Source organism: Micromys minutus (genome assembly GCF_963924665.1).
Source record: "Micromys minutus genome assembly, chromosome: 6".
Taxonomy (NCBI): domain Eukaryota; kingdom Metazoa; phylum Chordata; class Mammalia; order Rodentia; family Muridae; genus Micromys; species Micromys minutus.
The window spans coordinates 46,270,450-46,293,573 of record NC_137975.1 but is presented as its reverse complement, the minus strand read 5'-3'; the positions used below and the strand labels follow the sequence as shown (position 1 = coordinate 46,293,573).

General features: G+C 36.1%; 1 protein-coding gene across 1 annotated transcript in view; it reads left to right on the top strand.

Annotated features, from left to right (window-relative positions):
* The window catches only part of MALRD1 (MAM and LDL receptor class A domain containing 1), a gene marked incomplete at both ends in the record, with an annotated part of 691,362 nt that overhangs the window by 396,818 nt on the left and 271,420 nt on the right, over positions 1-23,124 (top strand). The window contains 2 exons of the mRNA XM_080918486.1: positions 939-1,184; positions 3,206-3,363. Coding sequence (XP_080774612.1) covers positions 939-1,184; positions 3,206-3,363 — 404 coding nt within the window. The remainder of the gene's footprint in view (positions 1-938; positions 1,185-3,205; positions 3,364-23,124) is intronic.

The window sequence follows — 23,124 nt, the reverse complement described above, 5'->3', positions numbered from 1 at the left end:
ACTTGGGCACCTTCTGACTGTCTGTCTGTCTGTCTGTCTGTCTGTCTCTCTCTCTCTCTCTCTCTCTCTCTCTCTCTCTCTCTCTCTCTCTCTGTGTGTGTGTGTGTGTGTGTGTGTGTGTGTGTGTGTGTGTGCATGTGTGCCTTGCAATAGTGCCTTTCTCGGGAACAATTCCTCAGAAAAATCTATTGAAAGATATTTAAGATCAGATTGTGACAGTAGTTTGCAGAGCATTTCTCAGTACTGGCGTGAAACATAGATCACAACCTCCTATCTACAACAACTCTATACCACCATGCCGCTTCTTTCCAGACATGGGGGTGCCCATTCTAAAAATGAAGCAAGGAGTAGTCTTAATATCTTGTCTTCCAGGCATCTGGAAATTTAAGAAGGAAGAGATGAATAAGATTAGTTGCTTCCTGCTGGTAAACTTAGCATTGAAAAAGTTAGAATCTTAGGATTGCTTTGAAATTTCCAGGTCAGCCTAGGGATCATAGTGAGTTCCAGGCTAGAATACAGAGCAACACTCTTTTCCTGAAGACAAACAAACAAACCACTGAAAAAAATTCCAATAAGACCCAGATCAACAGAACAAAGCAAAAGTTAGAGGGGAAAAATATATTTGATCTTATGTTATAAAGTCAGAGATCAAATTTAAGGCCAATGCACAAAATGGATTTTTCTTCTGAAATTTTATACACATTATTTTTACCTCGAAATACACCTATTTATTGGACCAAATTTGAAAAGAGAAATGTGAGTCAGAAAACTCAAACCCTTAAGAAAACTCTAGTCCTTGGCACACTATAAATAATGAACCATTATACATTATAATTTATACATTAGACATTATATACTCTGTACAGACATTCTTGTAGTTCAGACTATTCTTAATGAGTGTGGAATAACATAGCATTCTTATTTGTGTTTCATTACAGGCTTTTGTCCACAGGGCCATGAGGAGTGTCAGAATGGCAGGTGCTACACTCCAGAGCAGAGATGTAATTTTGTAGATGACTGTGGGGATAACAGTGATGAAAACGAGTGTGGTGGCTCCTGCAATTTTGAGAAAGGTTGGTGTGGCTGGAAGAACTCCCTAGCTGAAAACTCCGATTGGGTTTTAGGAATTGGCTCTCATAAACGCCAACGACCTCCCAAAGACCACACACTTGGAAATGAACATGGTAAGCTATTAGGCTGTTGTTGATGTTGTTGCTATTCTTCCTGTTGCTCTGTTTATGTTTATAACATCCCCCCTCATTGTCAGCAGCAGCAGCTAACAAGAACATGGCATGGAGACTGCTATTCTACCAAACCTTTGGCTTGTATGTTCTTATCCTAGGAGAGCTTCACCAAAACACTTAGACCAGGTAGCTAAGGTGTAGACATTACTTCTGTCTCAGAGTTCGAAGCCAGAAATCCAGCATGAAGTAGGTGGCGGAACTGATGCCTTCTGAGGGTTTTAAGAAGAAGCTGGTCTCTGCATCTTCACATCACTTCCTACAATACGTTTTGCATATAATCTCCCATAGTTCTTTTTTTTATTAGATCATGCTGAAGAATTTTAATCCAGCTGCTCTGGCTGGAATACACACAAACTCTTATCATATTTTCATTCCTGGAGATAGAGGCAAGCAGATCTCTGAGATCAAGGCCAGTCTGGTACAGAGCAAGTTCCATGTAAAGAAAGGCTTTATGTGGTCAAGGCATGGTGGTATGTGCCTTTAAACCCAGCACTCAGGAGAAAGAGTGGCATACAGATCTCTGAGTTCAAATCAGTTCTATTCAGTTCGTTAAGTTCAGTGCAACTGAATGGAGTTAACTTCATTCTTGAGTTTATGTAGTCATGTGCAGGTCAGCAGAGGGAATTGAAGCCAGATATTAAGATGGAGAAGAAGATTAGAAGAAAATTGTTAAAGTTTGTTTGAGACCAAACAGGACAATTCATTGAGAAGTCGAGAGAAGACAGGATTGGAGAGAAGGTAGAACCAGAACAACTTAGTTAAATCAACCAGCCAGGGTTTAGGAAGAGCTAGAGCAGATGAGATTATTCAGCAGTAAGCCTCTGTCCTAGACAATGCTAATACAGGCAGATAAAAAATATATTCAAGAGATCTCAGGCATATTGGCTAGGAAACACTTTAATAGCATGATGACTTTTACTTATCTCCAGCAGAGCCATTATTTTCAAACAATGGCCATAGTGAGGGTAGTCATAATCTAGCATTAATCCCAGTTTCAGTATTTGTAGTTAAATGACTGAAATTGCTTTCACCAGATAATCTTAAATTGAAAATATTTATTTGCCACTGATTACCCTGAATTTGGACACACTTTTGATCATTACCAAATTACTTGATATTTCAAAAGCTCAACTTCATAGTTTTTTTTTTTTTTTTTTTTTAAATGGACATAGTAGTTTGCTCAGCATGCATAACAGAGGCTGTGAGGCTAAATGCAATGAAACCTATGGGTAAAGAGATTGAAACTTACTGAGAAACTGAGAAAATATAACTAACTGCAAGACTAAATTTGTAAGAATGTTTATTATGGACTATTTGACACAGTAAGTATTTGCAGTCTAGTGTCAGATGCAACACTCAAAGAGAAAAGGACATTAATAGGATGACAAAAGGACTCTTAATCCCTGAGCAGTGCATAAAAGCAGAATGGTATCTCAGTACTGAGATTTCACAGCCACATAAAACAGATTTGATGAGTTAGGCCACAAACTCAAAGACCTACACACACATCTGACATATATGATATGTTTTATGTATTTTCATAATAGCCTCCTCTTCATGTTACACATTAAAACTCCCAGGATTTTATTTAAACACTTAACAGGTGACTGGGCATTCTCTTATTTTCATTTCATAGAAATCTTCATACAGTTTTATACCAGGTAGTTTATGGAGTCCATTAAATGATTCCTATGCCTATCTTGTTGATGTAATGGCATAAATATCTGTCGTGTCATTTTGTCTGCATACTGTGAAGCTCTTTGATAAAATAACAGAGTTGGGAATTGTTCTGCCAGTGAGCAAGAGACAAGGCTATTAGATTTATTATCCATTTCAGATGAAAATGCCTTTGGCAGCTAGATCACATGAAATGTAATAAAAACCATCAACTAAGATGAAAAAGCAAAGATAATCTTCTCATTGTTCTTTTGTTACTATTTAAATCCCATCCTTATTCTTAGGTCATTTCATGTATCTGGAGGCGACCCCAGTAGGCCTTCACGGTGACAAAGCCCACTTCAAGAGTGCCATGTGGCAAGAATCCAGCACTTCCTGCACTATAAGCTTCTGGTATTTCATATCTGCAAAAGCCACAGGATCCATTCAGATTCTTATTAAGGTAAGATCTTGGCTAAAAATGCTACCAAGCTTTCTGAGGCTCTGGCAGGAAGAGCAATGCTTTTCTGACCTGGCTAGAGGAATCCTCATTCATTTGATTAGCTGGGACATGGGAATGTGGAGTGCAAAGGCATACTACAATTCCAGTCTCTCCAAGTTTCTCTCATTTTGCTCTTTCCTTTCCCATCTATTTTAATGAGAAGAAAGAGACAATTTGTATGTTTGAAAGGAAAGCAACTGTTCATTTTCTATCATTAAAGTAATTAGTGTGTACTAATAATAGACATTCTGGCTTCATAAATCTATCACAAAGGACCGAGCTACTCTGAATCTGACCAAGGTATGATTACATTGAAATGCTTATTGAGTGCAATATATAAAAGCATTTCCTTTCTGATTACTAATTGGATGGTTCTGTCAGAATATTTTATTTAGCATAATAAACTGACAGAGTCTGGGGACAAAACAATGAAGTAAATATTAATATTAAAAAGACCTATTTCAAATACCTTTCCCTTTTAATGAGTTAAAGCAGCAGTTTAAAAAAGTGTGAATGAGTGAGTGAGAGAGAGAGAGAGAGAGAGAGAGAGAGAGAGAGAGAGAGAGAGAGAGAGAGAGAGTAGAATGTCTGCTGGAAGAATCTAGTTAACATTCCAAGCAACCTTGCTTTAATGCCTGCTCTAGAGGCCACCCCTGTTTTTTCTCCCATGTGCTATGCTCAAAAGTACTGGTACTGATGGAAAATATCTGACTCGAATGTCAAAGACCTCATTTAACTGAATCACTTACAACTTCTCATGCTTCACTGGAAACCTGAGCTGAGTTGGAGGTTTTGAATCATGCTATAATTAGGTATAAAATGCAACCTGGGAAGACCTATGTAGCAAATAACCACAGTGTTATTCTTGAACTTGAATATAGAAACCTAAACAAAACATAAAGTTCTCCCTGGAGTATTTCTCTAGTACTATTTTGACTATGGGATGTTTTTTTCTTGACATAATTAAATTATTTAATCTTTATTTTATATTAAATAACAAAGATTTTTTTCTATAACTTCTTTAATTTGTCTTTGAGTTAATTTTTTTAAAACTTTATTTTAAAAAACAAAGATAAAAAATTTAAACATTTTTGCATAAATGTATACAAAATACAATTGTGTCAGTGCTTGGCTTTTTTTTTTTTTTTTTACAATGAGCAAAAAGTACATGTAAAACAGGTTGTAACCAGGAATCTGTCAATGTGTTCTTGGTGTGTAAGGATTGAGCATGACTTTTTTTTTTCTTTTCTTATTTTTCTTGAACTTCACATAGTCTGTGAGTTGTTTCTGGGGCAGTCTGAGCCTCTGGAGTTAGCATCCCACTTTTATTATTTAGTGTCCATGTGAGGTATTTGTCCTTTGTGGGATTTGTTTTTATTAGTTACTTATCTGATACTTACTTTCAATTATCTCATATTGTAGTAGCAAACTTCATATTCTAGCAAAATGGAATTTAATCTGTTAAGCGATATCATCCTTTTTATAAAGTCATTTAGACCTACTATGGTTCCTCCAAATGATATCCATGGGAATTTAATAGCTTTTGTAAAAACCAGTGTCTCAACAACAGCAAAACAAATAAAATATGCATAGAGCCTTACTGAGCTAGACTTTAAGAGAAAATCTCTGAGATTATGTCTTATGGGCATGACATGGTTGTAGCACTCATGAGCTTAAACACTTAACTGCACAGAGACTTGTATAGGAATCAGCCCTTAAACATTCAGTCAACAATGGGGATGAGCTCATAATATTTCTTGCCACCAAAAAGTGCTAATGATGTTTGATGGATAATGGGGGAGAAGGTGTGATTGTCTTTATTGATGTAGCCTCTGGTAACTTATTCCTGTTAGTATCCATCTCTATCCATGAAAGGACACTTGGTTAAATCCAGTATGTCACTAACTGAAACAGAAAGAGCACAAAAATTTGAATTTTCACCTTTCTTCTTCTTGAGCTTCATAAGGCCTGCAAATTGTTTCTTGAGTATTTAGAGCTTTAGGGGGCTAGTATCAATGAGAGCTCACCATGGGTCTTCTTTTGTGATTGGGTTACCAATCTTATATCCAGCCACTTTGCTGAAGTTGTTCATCACCTGTAGGAGAACTCTAGTGGAATATTTGGGGTCACTTACATATCCTATTATATCATCTGCAAATACTGATATTTTGAATTTTTCCTTTTTAATTTGTATCCGTTTGACCTCTTTTTGCTGTCTGATTGATCTGGCTAGTACTTCCAATACTCTATAGGTAGGATGAGAGTGGGCAGCCTTGTCAACTCCCTGATTACTGGCATCGTGTCAAGTTTCTCATCATTTAGTTTGATGTTGGCTACTGGTTTGCTGTGTATTGCTTTTACAAGGTTTAGGTAGGGTCCTTGTATTCCTGATAATTTCAAGACTTTTAATATGAAGGGGTGTTAAATTTTGTCTAATGATTTTTTTAACATCTAAAGAGACGATCATGTTTTGTTTCCCATTTTAGTTTGTTTATATAGTGGATTATGTTGATGGATTTCCTTATTGAAACACCCTTGCATCCCTGGAATGAAGCCTACTTGATCATGGTGAATGATTATTTTGAAGTGTTCTTTGATTTGGTTTGCAAGTATTGTGTTGAGTATTTTTGTATCAATGTTCATGAGAAAATTGGTCTAAAGTTCTCTTTGTAGGCCATTTGTGTGGTATAAGAATGAGCATAATTGTGGCTTCAAAGAATGAGTTGGGTAGTGTGTCTTCTTTTTTTATTTTTGTAGAATAGTTTGGAGAGTATTGGTATTAGGTTTTCTATGAAGGTCTGATAAAAGTCTGCACTAAACCCATCTAATTCTGGGCATTTTTTTTTGGGGGGGGGATTTGATGATTGCCTCTATATCTTTAGGAGCTGTAGGACTGTTTGGATGGTGTATCTGATCTTGATTTAACTTTGGTACCTGGTATCTGTCCAGAAAATTGTCTATTTCCTCTACATTTTCAAGTTTTCTTGAGTAGAGGATTTGAAGAAGGATCTGATGACTTCTTGAATTTCTTCAGTTTCTGTTGTTATGTCTCCCCTTTCATTTATGATTTTTAATTTGGATTCTCTCTGTGAGCCCTCTAGTTAGTTTGGCTAAGGGTTTATTGATCTTGTTGACATTTTCAAAGAATTAGGTCCTGTTTTTGTTGGTTCTTTATAGTTTTGTCTGTCTGCTTGTTTCTATTTGGTTCATTTCAGCTCTGATTTGGATTATTTCCTGTTGCCTGCCCCGCCTGGGTGTATCTGCTTTTTTTTTTTTTTTTTTTTTTTTTTTTTTTTGTTCTAGAGCTTTTGGATGTTCTGTCAAGCTGGTAGTGTATGATCTCTCCAGTGTCTTTTTTAGAGGTACTCAGAGGTATGAGTTTTTCTCTTAGAACTGCTTTCATTTTATCCCATAAGTTTGGGTATGTTGTGCCTTCATTTTCATTAAATTCTAAAAAGTCTTTGATTTTGTTACTTATTTCTTTTATGACCAAAATAATGTTGAGAAGAACATTGTTCAGTTTCTGTGTATGAGTTGCCTGTATGCAACAAAATGCTGGATCCTGTTTACTTATCCAGTCTGATAGTCTATGTCTCTTTATTGGGGAATTGAGTCCATTGATGTTAAAAGATATTAAAGAATAGTAATTTGTTTCCTGCTATTTTTGTTGTTAAAGGTAGAATATATGTGCTTTTCTTCTTTGAGTGCTTTGTGTGCTTAAAGGTAAAAGGTCTGTGTCTTTTTCTTCTTTGAGATTTGTTGCAAGAAAATTAATTTCTTGCATTTCTTATGGTGGAGTTTCCCTCTTTGTGGTGTAGTTTTCTATCTACTATTCTTTGTAGGGCTGGATTTGTGAATAGATAATGTGTAAATTAGATTTTGTCCTGGAATATCTTGGTTTCTCCATCTATAGTAATTGAGAATTTTGCTGGATATAGTAACCAGGGCTGGCATTTGTGTTCTCTTGGGGTCTGTATGACATCTGTCCAGGATCTTTTAGCTTTTGGTGTCTGTGATGAAAATTCTGGTGTAATTCTGATAGATCTGCATTTATATATTACCTGTCCTTTTTCCTTACTACATTTAATATTCTTTCTTTGTTTTGAACATTTGTTCTATTGACTATTAAGGGTCAGAAGTTTCTTTTCTGGTCCAATCTATTTGTGGTATGGTAGGCTTCTTGTATATCCATGGTCATCGCGTTCTTTAGGTTAGGGCAACTTTATTGTATAAATTTGTTGAAGATATTTGCTGGATCTTTTGATTGGTGGTCTTTTCTCTCTTCTCAATCTATTATTCTTATGTTTGGTCTTCTCATTGTGTTTTCTGGATATTTTCAGTTAGAAGCTTTTTGACTTTTCATTTTCTGTGACTGTTGTGTCAATGATTTCTATTGTGTCTTCTGTTCCTGAGATTCTCTATTCCATCTACTGTATTCTGTTGGTGATGTTTGAGTCTATGACTCCCAATGTCTTTCCTAGGTTTTCCAAATTTAGGGTTGTCTCCTTTTTTGATTTTTTCATTGTTTCTATTACTGTTTTCAATTCCTTCACCTGTTTGGTTGTGCTTTTTGTAGGGTGTGTTTTTTTGTGTGTGTGCTTCCTCTTTAAGGGCTTCAACTTATTTGTGTGTGTTCTCCTGGCTTTCTTGTACTTCTTTAAGAGTGTTATTTATACACTTCTAAAGGACCTACATCACCATCATGAAGTATGATTTTAAGTTTGCATTTTGTTTTTTGGTGAATTGGGATATCCACAATTTGCTATAGTGGGAAAACAGGGTTCTAATGTTTCCAGATTGTCTTGGTTTCTGTTTTTTAGTTTCTTGTGCTTCCCTCTTGCCATCTTGTTATCAGTGATGCTAAGTGATCTTGTTGTCTCTCTCTTGTGGGTCTGTGGGCCTGTGGTCTCTGGAGGTAGATGGATCCTAATGTTTGGCTGTCTGGGTAAGATATGAGTTCCGATGACAGTGGCTGTCTCTGTGTTTTGTCCCAGTCAGCTCCCAGGTAGCACTGAGCTACCTGTGCCCTGACAGTTCTGCATGATCCCTTTCCTGATAGGCAGTGGAGAGGGACTGTAGACACTTCCGTGGGCTCAATAGTGGGAGCACTTCTGTTGCTTCTCTAGGTGCCCATCAATCTGTGGACAGGCTGCCAGTCCTGATGAAACTGGACTAGATTTGTGACACTTGCCCTTTTAAACAAATATTACACAGTGATTTTATGAAATCACAATGATTATGAAGAAGAGAAATCTTTCATGCTGTGTATTAAATTTACACTCAGAATTTATGGAAATTATTTCATTTGGTGAATAATAAGATGTGTGGTTTTGATCCTGTTTACAAAATGCTGCTTAGAATTTACCATGTGTGAAACTATGCAGGATTTAACCTTCTCAGGAGTCTGAAAACTTTGTAGACAGATGCTACATTCAATGGGGATAGGATTTTGAATTTTCTTTCTTTCTTTTCTTCTTACATAAAGGCATATTCTCAGTTCATGAATGTTCCCCTTCTGGTTTAGTTCCCTTTTCTGAATTTCAAATATGATCCCCTGTGATTTTGCTCTATACTAAGAGAGTACAAACTGTACAATTCTGCATTTTGGGGAAATAAAAAGTGACCTTACCACTTTTGCTTTCTACAGTTCCTTTCCTGTGTGTTCATCTGATTCTGCTCTCAGGGTGATAATTGGTGATTATTCTCTTTCTACAAATAGATTGTCATTCTTAAGAGTAAAATATTGAAATTCATGGTTTTGCTAGCTACCTAAGATTTTCAGGGTATAATCGCTGAAGCAATTATAAAGGGGTGTCTTACTAGGTTCTTTTTAAGGCTCATCTCCTTTGAAGAAATGACAGTCAGGTTTGATTTAAAGAACTCATGATCTAGAGACTGAAGTATAAAATTGAGTCAGACGTAAAAACATCTAACCATTGCACAATAGTTTAATAATGGCCCAATTTATACAGTTTACTGATTTCAGGCACCACAATGCCAACATGTATTAGCATGAGCCATTCACTGAGCATTAATAACTCTATTGCTCCGTGCAATTCTTAGTACAACATTCTGAAGCACACAGTAGGAGTACACTTGTAGTAGTGAGCTAAAGAAAGGAATTCACAGAAAAAGCACAGCAACTCTCTTCTCACCCTATTATTTTGTTCATTCAGCAGGGATTAAAGTCTGGACATGTCTACATTAAAAAGTTGTGTTCACCTCCTCCTCCCATATCCAGTGTTCTGTGCAGATATCAGGAAAAAAAAGTTTTATTTAATAGAGTTCCATATTGGTTGCATTGGCCTAGATTTGAGATAAAGGCACTTAAAATCGAATTACATAATTTTTGCAATAATAAGAGAATAATAAAAGAAAATAAAAGGAAAACAGAGAAACCTCAATAAAGCTATGACTTTTTAAAAATACCTGTACAATTGTATAGATTATATATTTAAAAATTCCCCCTAATATTTTTTGCTACTGGTTACATGACAGCTACTCTAAGTTTTATGCCAGAAATATGGTAAGAAGTTACTAACAAGAATCAAAAAATCTAGTCTGCTGAGAAACTAATGCCAATAATGATCTTTCTTTATTTGTCTTGTGTATAGATAGTAAAAATAAACAAACAACCCACTTTAATAATGTAAATAAAACATTTCAAGAGTTTTAATGCTGTTTAAAATAAAATTATGTACTGTTAAATAGCTACCCAGATAGAAAAATCATTAAATTTTTGTCTATCCCTGCTGGAATCAAAACAAGTCTATTTGACAGGGATTCGTCACATGGAAAATGATGGAAATGTATTATTATTCCACAGCCTTCATCTTGAACATGTGGGGTCCATGGGAATTAAAGGCAAAGTCTAATATCATAAGAAAGGGGAAGAACAAGGGATTGAAGTCACATAATATTAAGTTAACATTAAATTGTTGTAAAGTCAGTTTTGGTACCATCTTGCCATGCATGAAGGCTGCTCAGGAGTGAAGTGCCCTGCATTCTACCCTCTCTAATCTATGTTCTTTCCCTGGCTATAGTAAACAATTCATTCTTAAAATGGTGTGTTTCTATACCATTTCTTCTTTTTATGTGTCCTTTAAGCTATTTTCATTCCTCATTATTTTGAAATGCATTGCTTTTTTGACAAATGAAAAACTTAAGCCAAACATTTAAAAATGTTTGGGAATACATAAAGATATTTGTCTGTCTGTCTGTCTGTTTAAGGAATGTCTGCTCCTTCAGAGGCCCCCTTAAACTAACGATGTACCCAAGGACAATTTAGAATGTCTGGCCCCTGCCTCCACTGCCTGAGTGCTGATATTGCAGGTGTCTGCTATTAAACTCAGCTATGAGGTGGTGGGAAGGGAAGGAAAGGTCTCATGCATCTTATGCAAGCACACTACCTACAGTGCTATGGACTCATCTCAGGAAGTAAGATTTTTGAAGCATACTTGGTTTAACAATATTTAGTTGTTCTTCTTTCATAACTTCACTTATTATTCAAGCATTTTTTTCCCCTTCTGACGAGATTAACAGAGGACACCAACACTGTTCAAACTTGGAAGGGGAAATTCTTAAGCTTCCTTTATTCATCATAGATCTTGTATAGAGTGGAGTCTGCCCAGCCTCAGATAAAACAAACAACCTTCTAAGTCTTTTCGACTAATCATTTGAATAGAATGCACCTGCTCTTTGAAGAGCATTATTACCTTCTGGACGTGCTCCATGTGTAATAAACTGTAGATATTTTAATCAAGATTACTGAGCGTGTTAGGGAATTTCAATATATTTAATTGAAAGCATTCATGACTATTCATTATACAGTTATGTTAGACCACATAAAATATTCAAGCCAGAAGTAGAGAAAAAATAATGTTTTTCAGGAGAGCTCTCCTGATAGAGCAACCCTGTAATGCTGAAAGACCATAATTAAATTACTTTGATGATTTGTCTTGTTTAATGAGAGAAATTTTAGAGCTGGTGAGTCCTTCTAAACACTCTAGTTTAGGCGATTATTTTTAAAGGTGAAGGACCAGGCATGAGAAGAATATAGCTTAAGTTAATTCACAAGTTATTTTTAGAAATATAAGATTGGATTTAATTTTCTGATTTCTAGTTTGAGCCATTTGATTTCTTGGACATTCTGTTTGATGATTTCTGCATCAAAAAATAGAAATAGAATTAGCAAGTCCTCTTTCTGGTTTCACAGGGAAACATTATAAATATATTGCATCTCTATTTAGGATTTTCTTCAGAGAATATAAAACTACTTCATCTATATTATGCATGCATAAACCCATAATCTTTAAAGGTTTATTTACTTTACTTAGTGTGTCAGAACCTTCTATGCTGCCCACTCACCCAGTACTATTCAACACAGTACTGGAATTCCTGGCCAGAGCAATTAGACAGCAAAAGGAAATCAAAGGGCTACAAATTGGAAAGGAAGAAGTGAAAGCATCACTGTTTGCAGATTACATGATAGTGTACATAGGTGATCGCAAAAGTTCCACTAGATAACTTCTACAGCTGATAAATAAGTTCAGCAATGTGGCTGGATATATAATTAATTTAAAAAAATCAGTAACCTTCCTCTACTCAGGACAAACAAGTGGAGAAAGAAATTAGGGAAAAGATACTTTTCACAATAGTCACAACAATATGACTATAACTAAGCAAGTGAAGGACCTGTTTGACAAGAACTTCAAATCTCTAAAGAAGGAAATCAAGGAATATATCAGAAAATGGAAAGATCTCCCATTCTCGTGGATTGGAACAATCACCACACCTTTTATACCAGTGCTTCCATTACAGGCATGTACATCTTTGAGTTTAAAGTCAGTCTAAAGAGCAAGTTCCAGGACACTCAAGTTTATGAAGTAAAGAAACCGTAAAACAGAAAGCTGGCTAAAATACAATATTAAAAGCAGGCCATATTCCAGCCCCAGTAAAGAAAATTCGGCACCTTCACCATGTGCCTCTAGTTTTAGAGTCAGGAATAAAAGGGATACTAGGACAATTGATGGAGTTTTTTAGCCCTTTTTTATTCTAAGAAAACAGCGTTTTAGAAAATTTATGTCAACAATGACAACTTCAACATGAATGTTGTGGGTATGATGTGTAATGGAAAAAAAAAAAAAAACTTCTGTACTAAGCTATCTGTACATCTGCTATGATTACCTTACTGAAAATGTGACACCTTCCACACACATAAAAGACAAAGTTAAATATTGATTACTTCGTCTTATACTTCCTATGAATCTAGTACCAGGTAATTGTTCCTGTTATTTTTTTTCTATATGAAGGAAAGAACTCATTCAGGAGAGAAAATGTAAACGCACTTTTAATATGAAATGTGGAAGGATTTGTCTTTCTTATAAAATATATAGCTAAGTTCCTTATTTCCCAAGAGCAGACATACTTCTTTGACAGAAGAACAGAAGGCTTCTGGATATGACAAAGAGGTCACTGGACATATACTGGAGAGAGATATGGATTTGGGTCATAATTATACTGCTTGCCATTCATCATCTTGGCTGAAATTATTGGCATCTAGACAGCACCTCATCTGCATATGAAAAATGATGCTTATAGTTGAGCCACGTTTCCTTTTAATGTTTTGGAATTTTGTACACTATGTTTTGCTCGTATTCTTACCCTTCCTACAAATAATTTTTCAGTATCATCAAATGCCAAAATAATATACAAAGACATATTTTTAAAACCGTAAACCATTTAAGATTCATTAATTTTATCTCTCATGGAAGGTAAATGAACAAAATTATGTAAGTAAATACAGAATATTTATTTGGTACTTTTGTTCAAATAAATGAAACCATACCAATACATGTATCATTCAAATATGTGACATACTTTTTTCTAAATCATAATTTTATCATTTTTACATAAAATAACCCTTCTATTGCTGCCATATCTCATCCCATATGTTTGTCGTTACATGCTTTCTGTTTTGATGGGCGTATGTGGATCTTAGTGTCTGCATACACTGGTAACTGAGACATAGTGTGATTGTTAGATATTGGGCTGAGAGTACAAGATGTCGTTGTTTATTTTATGAAACCTGGCTAAAGGTGTCATGAGGAGATGATGCTAGAAAAGCATGATGCTATCAGAAGTCAGTTATTTGTGATGAATGAATATCCAGGTGAAACAAAATGAGTGTTTTCAAAGTAAAGGAAAAGTGAGCTATTGACATTTGGCATCAGAAAAAGTCATTACCCTGTTCTCATGTATAACAAATGTCCAAACCATCACCATATTTCATAGATATAATGGCATTAATATGACATGCTACTGTACCCAAGGCATTTAGGAGCTCTGTTGTGAAAAAAAAATGCCTGCCTTCACTTTGTCATTAGTCATCCAGTCTTTATAGAAGCAGGAAATCTTAGAGAATAATCAAATGTTTAATATGACAGTAGATGGTACTTTTCCTCATTTCCTTTAATGACCTTGGTTTTTATCTTCCACTCATACATCTTGCTTTTAATGCTAAAAATGGAAAGGATTTGCCATATGTATGAAATCTTAATCTTCTATTTTTTAAGCCTCAGAAGCTATATTTAGTTACCATATACTAGTATGTTTTAAAAAGAGTCCTATAGATTACTAAATATAAACAAATGGGCCAAAGACATATTAAAGAACATTCAAACGGAAAATGATTTGACCACTAAGCTGATAAAATAATTCTCTAACATTTCAGTGATCACACACAATGACAGCAAGGTATTTAATTCTGAAAATGACTACTCAGCAGTAATCAGCATTTACCAAGCATTTTCTGTTGTCAGTGTTAGATGCCCTGTAACCTACACATGATAGGTAATTAGAAAATATAAATGTAATGGAAAATAAATATTAGCTAAGTCTCATCTCTTCTTCCTATGTAGCAATCACTTACATTTCTAAATTTAAATGTATGATCATTTGGATGCTTCTGTTGAGATAATTAAGTCACGGTGCTCTCATTTGCTTGTTCATGATGCTGAGTGTGCTTGAGCTACATGGCCCAAGCTTATCACATCACATGTTTTATTATTTGTCGGACTCAGGTTTTCAGGTTCCACCCAGCCTTCACAAAACATTTAAGAAACAGATGACCAGGTGGCTAAATTTTTATTGAGCATGCAGTCTTTGTTATGAGTCCTTTATTTTGTATTGATCATTAAGTAAATTGGAAAACATAAGTCAGCAGAGTTTTTTGATTGTTTATTTGGTAGGCTTGTTGTTTGGTTTAATTTTTTTAAGACAGGGCTTCTCTTTGTGACTCCAGCTATCATGGAACTCACACTGTAGACTGGGCTCATGTGAACTCAGAGTTCTTACTTTTGCCTCCTGAGTGCTGAAAATAAAGGTGTTTTGCTACCACCCTGATTATATACGTCAGTATTAATGAAAAAAATTGTAGTACAATTCTCTCTCCTAGAGATGAGCAAGTGGTAGGACCTCAAAGGAACCCACAGAAACTGAATATTCAATACAGAAATTGTTAGTAATGCTTCATCAGATTACTAGATATGGCAATAACAAATATGTCATCTGAGTGTAATCCTACAGGGAGATAAAAAGTCTTTGAAAGAACTTTAAAATTCATATTTATATAATAATTATGTGCAAAATTTAAAGATATGATTTTTGTGTAATAAAAAATACACCAAATAAAGAATTGGTGATAAAACAAATGTAGCTTTAGGATTAAACCTGTAGAACCATGGTGACTCATCAAAACATAGCAAACATATTTTTGAACTTTTATTATTTATTCCCAAAGATCTGATCATATAGTTGGAAGAGTCATCATACAAGCTTGGAAAACAAAAACATACAAAATGCAACAATTAGGACAAAAGCTAATGACCAGAGGAAAACAGAGTAGAAGATGGAAAGGAATGATATCATGATACATCTAGTATATAAGCTTAGGAACTGTGCTTATCCCAGTGGAATGGGCCATTGTTGTATTTCACTAATTTTCATTAGCTTTTTGTGATATGGATCTCATGAAAAATGATTACATTGCAGTGTTTGAAGGTAGTCTGAGAAGAAGCATAAGGATCCCTCACAATATTTAATGATACACAAAAAGACAAATGACTACGGACACTATAGATTATAGAATTGATGTAATGTTCTCTTCAAAAATGTCTCAGAATGTTATGACATTTATCCTACTTTATAAACTCATCATTTTTCAAGTCAGAGATTTCCACTACTGGGATTTCTGATACATGAGGCTACATAGCTTTGGTGATCTTGCTTTGTAAGGATGACCTTTTTCAATACTCAAATGGGACTGTCTGGCAAGAAACTTAGCAGTATGTAGGAAACAAAAAGCTGAAGAATCTATTTAAAAACTATTTAAATACAACAGTTGAAATTAAATGTGAAATTTCCCTTTTTAGTCTCCATCAGATAATCCTCTGCTATTTAACCATAATATATCCCACCATCAATCATTCTCTGATATACCATAAGACCACAACCCATTTTTCTTTGCCTTTTCTTTCCCTCTCTATCATTTTCCCTTCCTTTTTTTTAGTCTCCTTTTCTTCCCTCCATCCTTTCATCATATAATTCTTGGTGCAAAAATAAAACTAGGGTTTCATGTCTATTATATAATTTTTCTGCCACTGAGTGAGAGCTCAAGTTTTTTTCTGCTGTTTTTGTTTTGTTTTTAGATACAAGGTCTGAAGGATGTTGCTGAGCTCATTTTGAACTCATCTGTTGTCCAGACAGTACTTAAAAATAGGATCCTGGTTCCCCAGTGTCCTTAGCATGTCGGTTAATAGTCTAGTCCTATACTACTAGGTCTGATTTTATTCTTGCTTTGACTTCCCCTGTGTGGTGTGTTAATTAAGAATGGTCCAAAATGCATATTCTTTGACTGATGGTTCAGTCTCTGGGTTCTCTAGGGGGTCTGGTTGGTTGATTTTGTTGTTCTTCCCATGAAGTTGCAAACTTTTTCAGCTCCTTGAGTCCTTTCTCTAACTTTTCCATTGGGGTCCTCGTACTCAATCTGATGGTTAGCTGCAAGCATCTTAATCTGTATCAGTAAGCCTCTGTCAGAGTCTCTCGGGAGACATCCATATCAGGTTCCTGTCAGCAAGCACTTCTTGGCATCAGCAGTAGTGACTGGGTTTGATGACTGCATATGGAATAGATCCCCAGTTAGTGTAGTCTCTGGATGGCAATTTCTCCAGTCTCTGCTCCACTGTGCATATGTTGCAGAGGATGGCATTACTTGGCATCAATGGGAAGAGATATCTTTGGTCCTGTGAGGGCTCATTTCCCCAGTGTAAGAGGAATGCCAGGGTGTTGAGGTGGGAGTGGGTAGGTGGGAGGAGGGCATCCTCATGGAAGCAGCAGGCAGGGGATGGGAGAGAGGGGAACTGGCCAAGTGGATACTATTTGAAAGGTAGCTACATAAACTGTCCAGTTTTTTTTGAATCCTCCCAAACACGCATATATTTGTATAGGAATGAATGAATGAACAGGGAGTGAAAGTTTTATTGTAGTAGTTTTTGCCTTGTTGGAGAAAATGTCATTGCTAGAGTGCTTGAGGGTTTCAAAGGTCCAAGCCTGGCTCATTGGTTCACTCTCTTTCTGTTATCTATGGATCTATATATGAAACTATCAGTTAAAATGTCTGCCTGCATGGCACCATGCTTCCCACCATGAGAATAATGAACTAAACCTCTGAAACCATAAGCAAGCTCCAATTAAGTGCTTTCTTTTCCAGTTGTCATGGTATCTTTTCACAGTGACAAAACACAAAAACATCTTTATCTGTGCCCACATACACATTAACATTTACATTCACATACACAGCATTTATTTCTGACTAGGTGACAGACTTTATTCATAAGATAGGACATTTAGATCTTTGCACATATGTCCTCACATTTTCAGTTTTCCCCTCCATTCTTGAAAACTCATCTTTCAGAAATTTTCAGATCTGTTTATAGGTTCTGCTACCTAAGAGTTAACAAAGAACAAATACAACACACACACACACACACACACACACACACACACACACACACCTAAGTGTTTTACTGACTTGCTGAGTATTATGAATTTTTACAAAAACAATAACATCCTGTCAACTGAAGCAAAGTAATATGATTTGTATGAAAATCAGGCTCCCACATCAGGTTTCTTGAGCTTGGAAGCTATTGTACCAAAATAAACGAGTCAAAGAACTAAATATGAAAACTGGTCAAAAGGAAAGAGGCAGAGATCTGACACCTGGGTAAGGTAGAGTAAGAGCAGTAGTCCATTACCTGTTAGACACAGGCATATACATACATATTAACCAAACACCACAAAGGCATTTGGCAATTTAGTCAGAGCTCATGCTCTTAGGTGCTAATTTATCTAAATGAAAGACATATAACTTCATAAAATAAAGACAGGATTCCCTTCTTTGAGTTATTAAGCACAAGTCAATAGTTTCACGATATAATTCTTCAGTTTTTTCTTATTGACTATTGTTAAAGATGATTTGTGCTTTTCCTTTTATGGAAGGTAATGGCTCGCTCTGCTGCTCAGGCTGGTCGTGAACTTGCTATGTAAACCATTTGGGCATAGAGCCTATGCAACTTCTCTTGAGTGACACTTCTGTCAGACTTTAGGCATGAGGTAATATGGTCAGATGATAATTTACATTGTCCTAAATTGTACATTAGAATAATTGAATTAAACAGCACATTTAGACCTATAATTTCTACCTGTGAAGCCTACAGGAAAGAGTGACTTCCAAGATAACAGGCAGATAACCAGAGCATTTAATTGTTAGCTTTCATTTTTGTAAAAGTGCTTTTCTAAGAATGAAGTCTTAGAGAATAAATAATTTTTGCAAAATGTCATCATGAGAAGTACATTTTATAAAGTCACCTTGGCATGGCTTGGTATGATCATCAAGCCTGCAATCAGAGGAATTGAGAAACTAAAACAGAACCATGGCTATACCAAGGATAACCTAGACTGGCTAAAAAGAACTTCTCTCAAAACAGAAGTAGGTCAAATTAAAAAGCAAAACAAAATGACACCAGAAGAGTCTCAATATTAATGGGAATAAGGAAAAAAATTTGAGAGAAAAAAAATCTGGTAACACTATAGACAGAAATGCTGTCTGTAATGAATACATTTTTGAAAATGCCATATTTTTGTCTTTGTTGCTCTCATAATTATCCCTATCTTAGTGTTTTTGTGTTGTGAAGAGACACCATGACCATAGCACCTCTTATATGGGAAAACATTTGATTTGTTTCAGAGGACTAATCCATTGTCAGCATAGCTGCATCACACAAGCAGACATGGTACTGGAAAAGGAGCCAAGTGTTGTACATTCAGATATGTAGGCAGCAGGAAGAGTGAGAGAGAAAATGTAATGTGGTCCTGACTTGTGCTTCTGAAACCTCAAAACTCAGCTCTCCCACCTCACCCAACCTACCTCCAACCATACCCCTCTCTCCCTCGGCGCTGAGGACCAAACCCAGCGCCTTGCACTGCACCAATGAGCTAAATCCTCAAACCCACAACCTACCTTTCAAACAAGGCCACACCTGCTATGTCCTGTTAAATAGCATTTTCTCTAATGACTAAGCATTCAAATATATGAGTTTATGGGACTCAGTCTTATTCAATTAACCACAATCCCAAACATTAAGAATAGGCACTGTGGGCTGAAAAGTAGAAAAATCTATGTCCAGAGTCATAACCTCCTATATTTCTACCTTAACCAAATCTTTCACTCTCCATCCTTATCCCTGACATACAGACACACTCTAAAAAACAGCCTTATAATAAAAAGTTCACATTCATTTGATATAGGATAGAGTTTAAAGGCGGCAGTTAGCTCTCAAATAATTGAGATAGAGACACTATTCAGTTTGTTCAACAAGCTTTAAGCACAATAACTGAGGAGATATTCCAAACCCTTCCAAGCCCTATGCCACAAGTTGGGTCACTCTGCTGTAGCTGTCTGTTTGCCTGGAGCATGTCCTTGGTAACTCCTCCTCATACTTTACCTCATGTTAACCTTCCTCCTTCACCGACCTCCTAGCCCTTCTTTTCCTGGACCCTCACCTGCCTCATGGTAAACTTCTACTACTTGGCTCTCTTCCCTCTGACTTCTAGCTAGGATCAGAAGTCCAGCCTTTCTTTGTCATCTGCTCAGTCATTGGCTGTTCAGACATCATGACAATTCGGTTGGTGTCCAGACTGTAATTAGATCTTGAGGTAGAGAAATCAGCATCTTAATACAGAGTGCACAAGACCTTCCTCCAACTATTTTCTAAATAATCCCACAGCTTTTAAAGAAGAAGTATATAAATAATGAAAAATTATAGTTTCTAGCCATAAAAAACTATGTGTATGACAATGTAGAAATTATTTATCAAATAACTTTACTAACTCTCAAAGGAAATGAAAGTTATTGCTATAATCTGCTTTAAGATTTGAAAATTTTACTGAGTCTTTTGCATGTATAGGCTCAACAAGGAAAGAAAGAAAGAAAGAAAAAGAGAGGGAGAGAGAGAAAGAAAGTGAGCAATACTATTCCAGTTAAATCCAATATAGTTTACTGGGAGACAATCTGCTCCCATTTCTCTTCTGAATATAGTCTATATTCTAGCCACACCCATCTATGAACACTCATATTTTTTAACAGCTTATATTCCCTTGCACATTCTTGGTTTTTGCATAGTACTTTAGAATATTATGAATTATTTTGTAAGGACTAATATTCAAAGAAATGACTTTATAATTTCGTGTTGAGAGATTAATTAGGAAAGTCATTAATTTATATCGTTAGTAACAGGCAATATCCATTCATTTAGAATCATTATAGAAAAAGATGGAAAATCCTATGAGACCACTTTAAATTCTTGTTTAGATGCCTTAATGAAGTTAGCCTGGCAATTTATAGATATCAAGTCCCAAGATTATTATGTGTATAGACAATTTCTCTAGGGCCTCAGAATTTTAAATGACTCTCTATAATCCAGTGTAGACTTTATTGTTGGCAATCTGATTACCTGGAGAAAATTATTAATCAATGATTTGGCCAGTTTAATTTATATATTATACTCATGTTGATTGGGTTAAAACTATAATTTTGGGCAGTACATTGAGCTCCATAGGGACAACACTGTGGTAATAGAGAGCTAGACAGGCACTGGGTGATTGTGTGCCTCCCAGAAGTAAATGAAGTAAACAAGGGTAAATGAGATTCTGTGAAGCTGAGAGGGAAAATGATCTTGTATGCCACAAGGAGTACAAGAGGAAGCACCTGGAAGCTTCTGTTAGCTTCTCAGAGTTCTATAAAATACCATGTCTGCAAAAGAAAAGAGGAAATTTGAAGTCATGCAAAGGGTGACAAGGCTCACCATTAAAGATGAAAACCTACTTTCCCCTCAAAAATGGGAGACCAAGAAGTTCAAGACCTCAAATTCACACAAGAAGCCTCCATCAACCTTCTTGTTCTGTTTTGAGTACTGCTTAAAAATCAAAGGAGAACATCCTGAAGTATCCATCAATGACCTTGTAAAGAAACTAGGAGAGGTATAGAGCAGCATTGCTGAGGATGACAAGCAACCCTATAAGAAGAAGGCTGCCAAACTGAAGGAGAAGTATGAAAAGAGCATTGCTACCTAAAGAGCTAAAGAAAAACCTGGTGCAGCAAAAAGGAACTGTTCATGACTTAAAAGAACAAGAAAAGGAAGGAAGCAGAAGATGAGAAAAAGATTGATGAGAGTGAGGAAAAAAAGAAAGATGAGAAATAAAAAGATGATGAATAAGGGGGTTCTAGCAGTTAAAACTCCCAGTATAGAAAACTAGAAGTCATAATATTAAAATGCAGGGCTGTTTAAGATTTTTTTTAATGCACAGTGCCTCTTTTTATACAGTTAACACATTATCAAAAGTGTCCTCAGATAGCTCTGTCCTGGTGGAATTTCCAATATTCTCTAACCTTACCTGATAGAATCTGGGCTTGTAAATTGGCATAGAAATACACACACACACACACACACACACACACTAGGACAGTATTTCAGTTTTTGTTTGATTGATTTGTTTTGTTTTTAAATCTTTAACTAGCTCTGATAAGAGAATAATTTTCATTCTTTTAACTGAATTCCACTCTGTGATTGCAATAGACAGACAGACAGACAGACAGACAGACAGATAGATAGATGATAGATAGATAGATAGACAGATTAGATAGACTTCTGTCCCAACGCCAGACCCTGCCCAGTTTCATCAGACAGGTTACTGGGTGCCCAGAGGAGCTGCAGGAGAGATCTTACTCCTGAGGTGAGAGGTGAGTCCACACTCCATCTCCACTGACTATCCTGAGCACAGGTAGCAGGGCTGCCTGGGAACAGCACCCAGGAGTGAGTCCATGCTCCCTTTTCACTGACTATCCTTGTAGAGACTGTCCAGAACTCTCGGGATGCAGGTAGAAGTGCCGCCAGGAAACAGACACTACCAGCCCCAGGACAGAGCCAGCGCAGTTGCACAAGGACTGCCATTAGAACTCACAGCCTATACAGATAGCCAAACACCCAGGAGCAATATCCCTTCAGAGACCACAGACACACAGACCTATAGCAGAGAGAAATTCCAGTCAGATACTACAAGATCACCTAACAACACTGATAACAAAAACAAAACAAAACAAAACAAAACAAAAAACAAAAAGAAAATGGCAAGAGGCAAGCACAAGAATTGAAGTAATGAAAACCAAGACAATGTGGCAATATCAGAATCCAGTTCTCACACCATAGCAAATTGTGAAAATTCAAACTTACTAGAAAAACAAAATTTAGACTTAAAATCATATTCCGAGGTGATGATGGAGACCCTCAAGAAGCACATAAATAACACACATAAAAGAGTACAGTAAAACCAGGAATACACATGCAAACAAGTTGAAACCCTTAACGAGGAAACACCATACACACACACACACGCACACATTACTTAAAGAACTACAGGAAAGCACAACCAAACTGGTGAAAAAATTGAAAACCGAAATAGAAACAATGAAAAAATCACACACAATAAAGAGACCACCCTGAAGTTGGAAAACCTACAAAAGAAATCAGGATTCATAGACACAAGCATCACCAACAAAATACAAGAGATGGAAGAGAGAATCTCAGGGGCAGAAGACACCATAGAAACCGTTGACATCAGAGAAAATGCAAATGTTAAAAAGCTTTTATCCCAAAACATCCAGGAAATCCTGGACACAATGAGAAGACCAAACCTAGGGATAATATATGTAGAAGAGAGGGAAGACGCCCAACTAAAATATCCACTAAATATGTTCAACAAGATCATAGAAGAAAACTTCTCTAACCTAAAGAATGAGATGACCACAAACATACAAGAAGCTTCCAAAACCCCCAAAAGATTGGGCCAGAAAACAATTCTTCCCAACAAAAAACAGTCAAAACACCAAATGGTCAAAACAAAGAAAGAATACTAAAATCATAAGGGAAAAAGGATAGGTAACATATGAAGGCAGACTAATCAGAATCACACCAGACTTCTCAAAAGAAACTGTGAAAGCTAGGAGATTCTGGACAGATGTCATACACACCTTAAGAGAACACAAATGCTAGCCCAGGTTACTATATCAACAAAACTCTCAATTACCTTAGATGGAGAAACCTAGATATT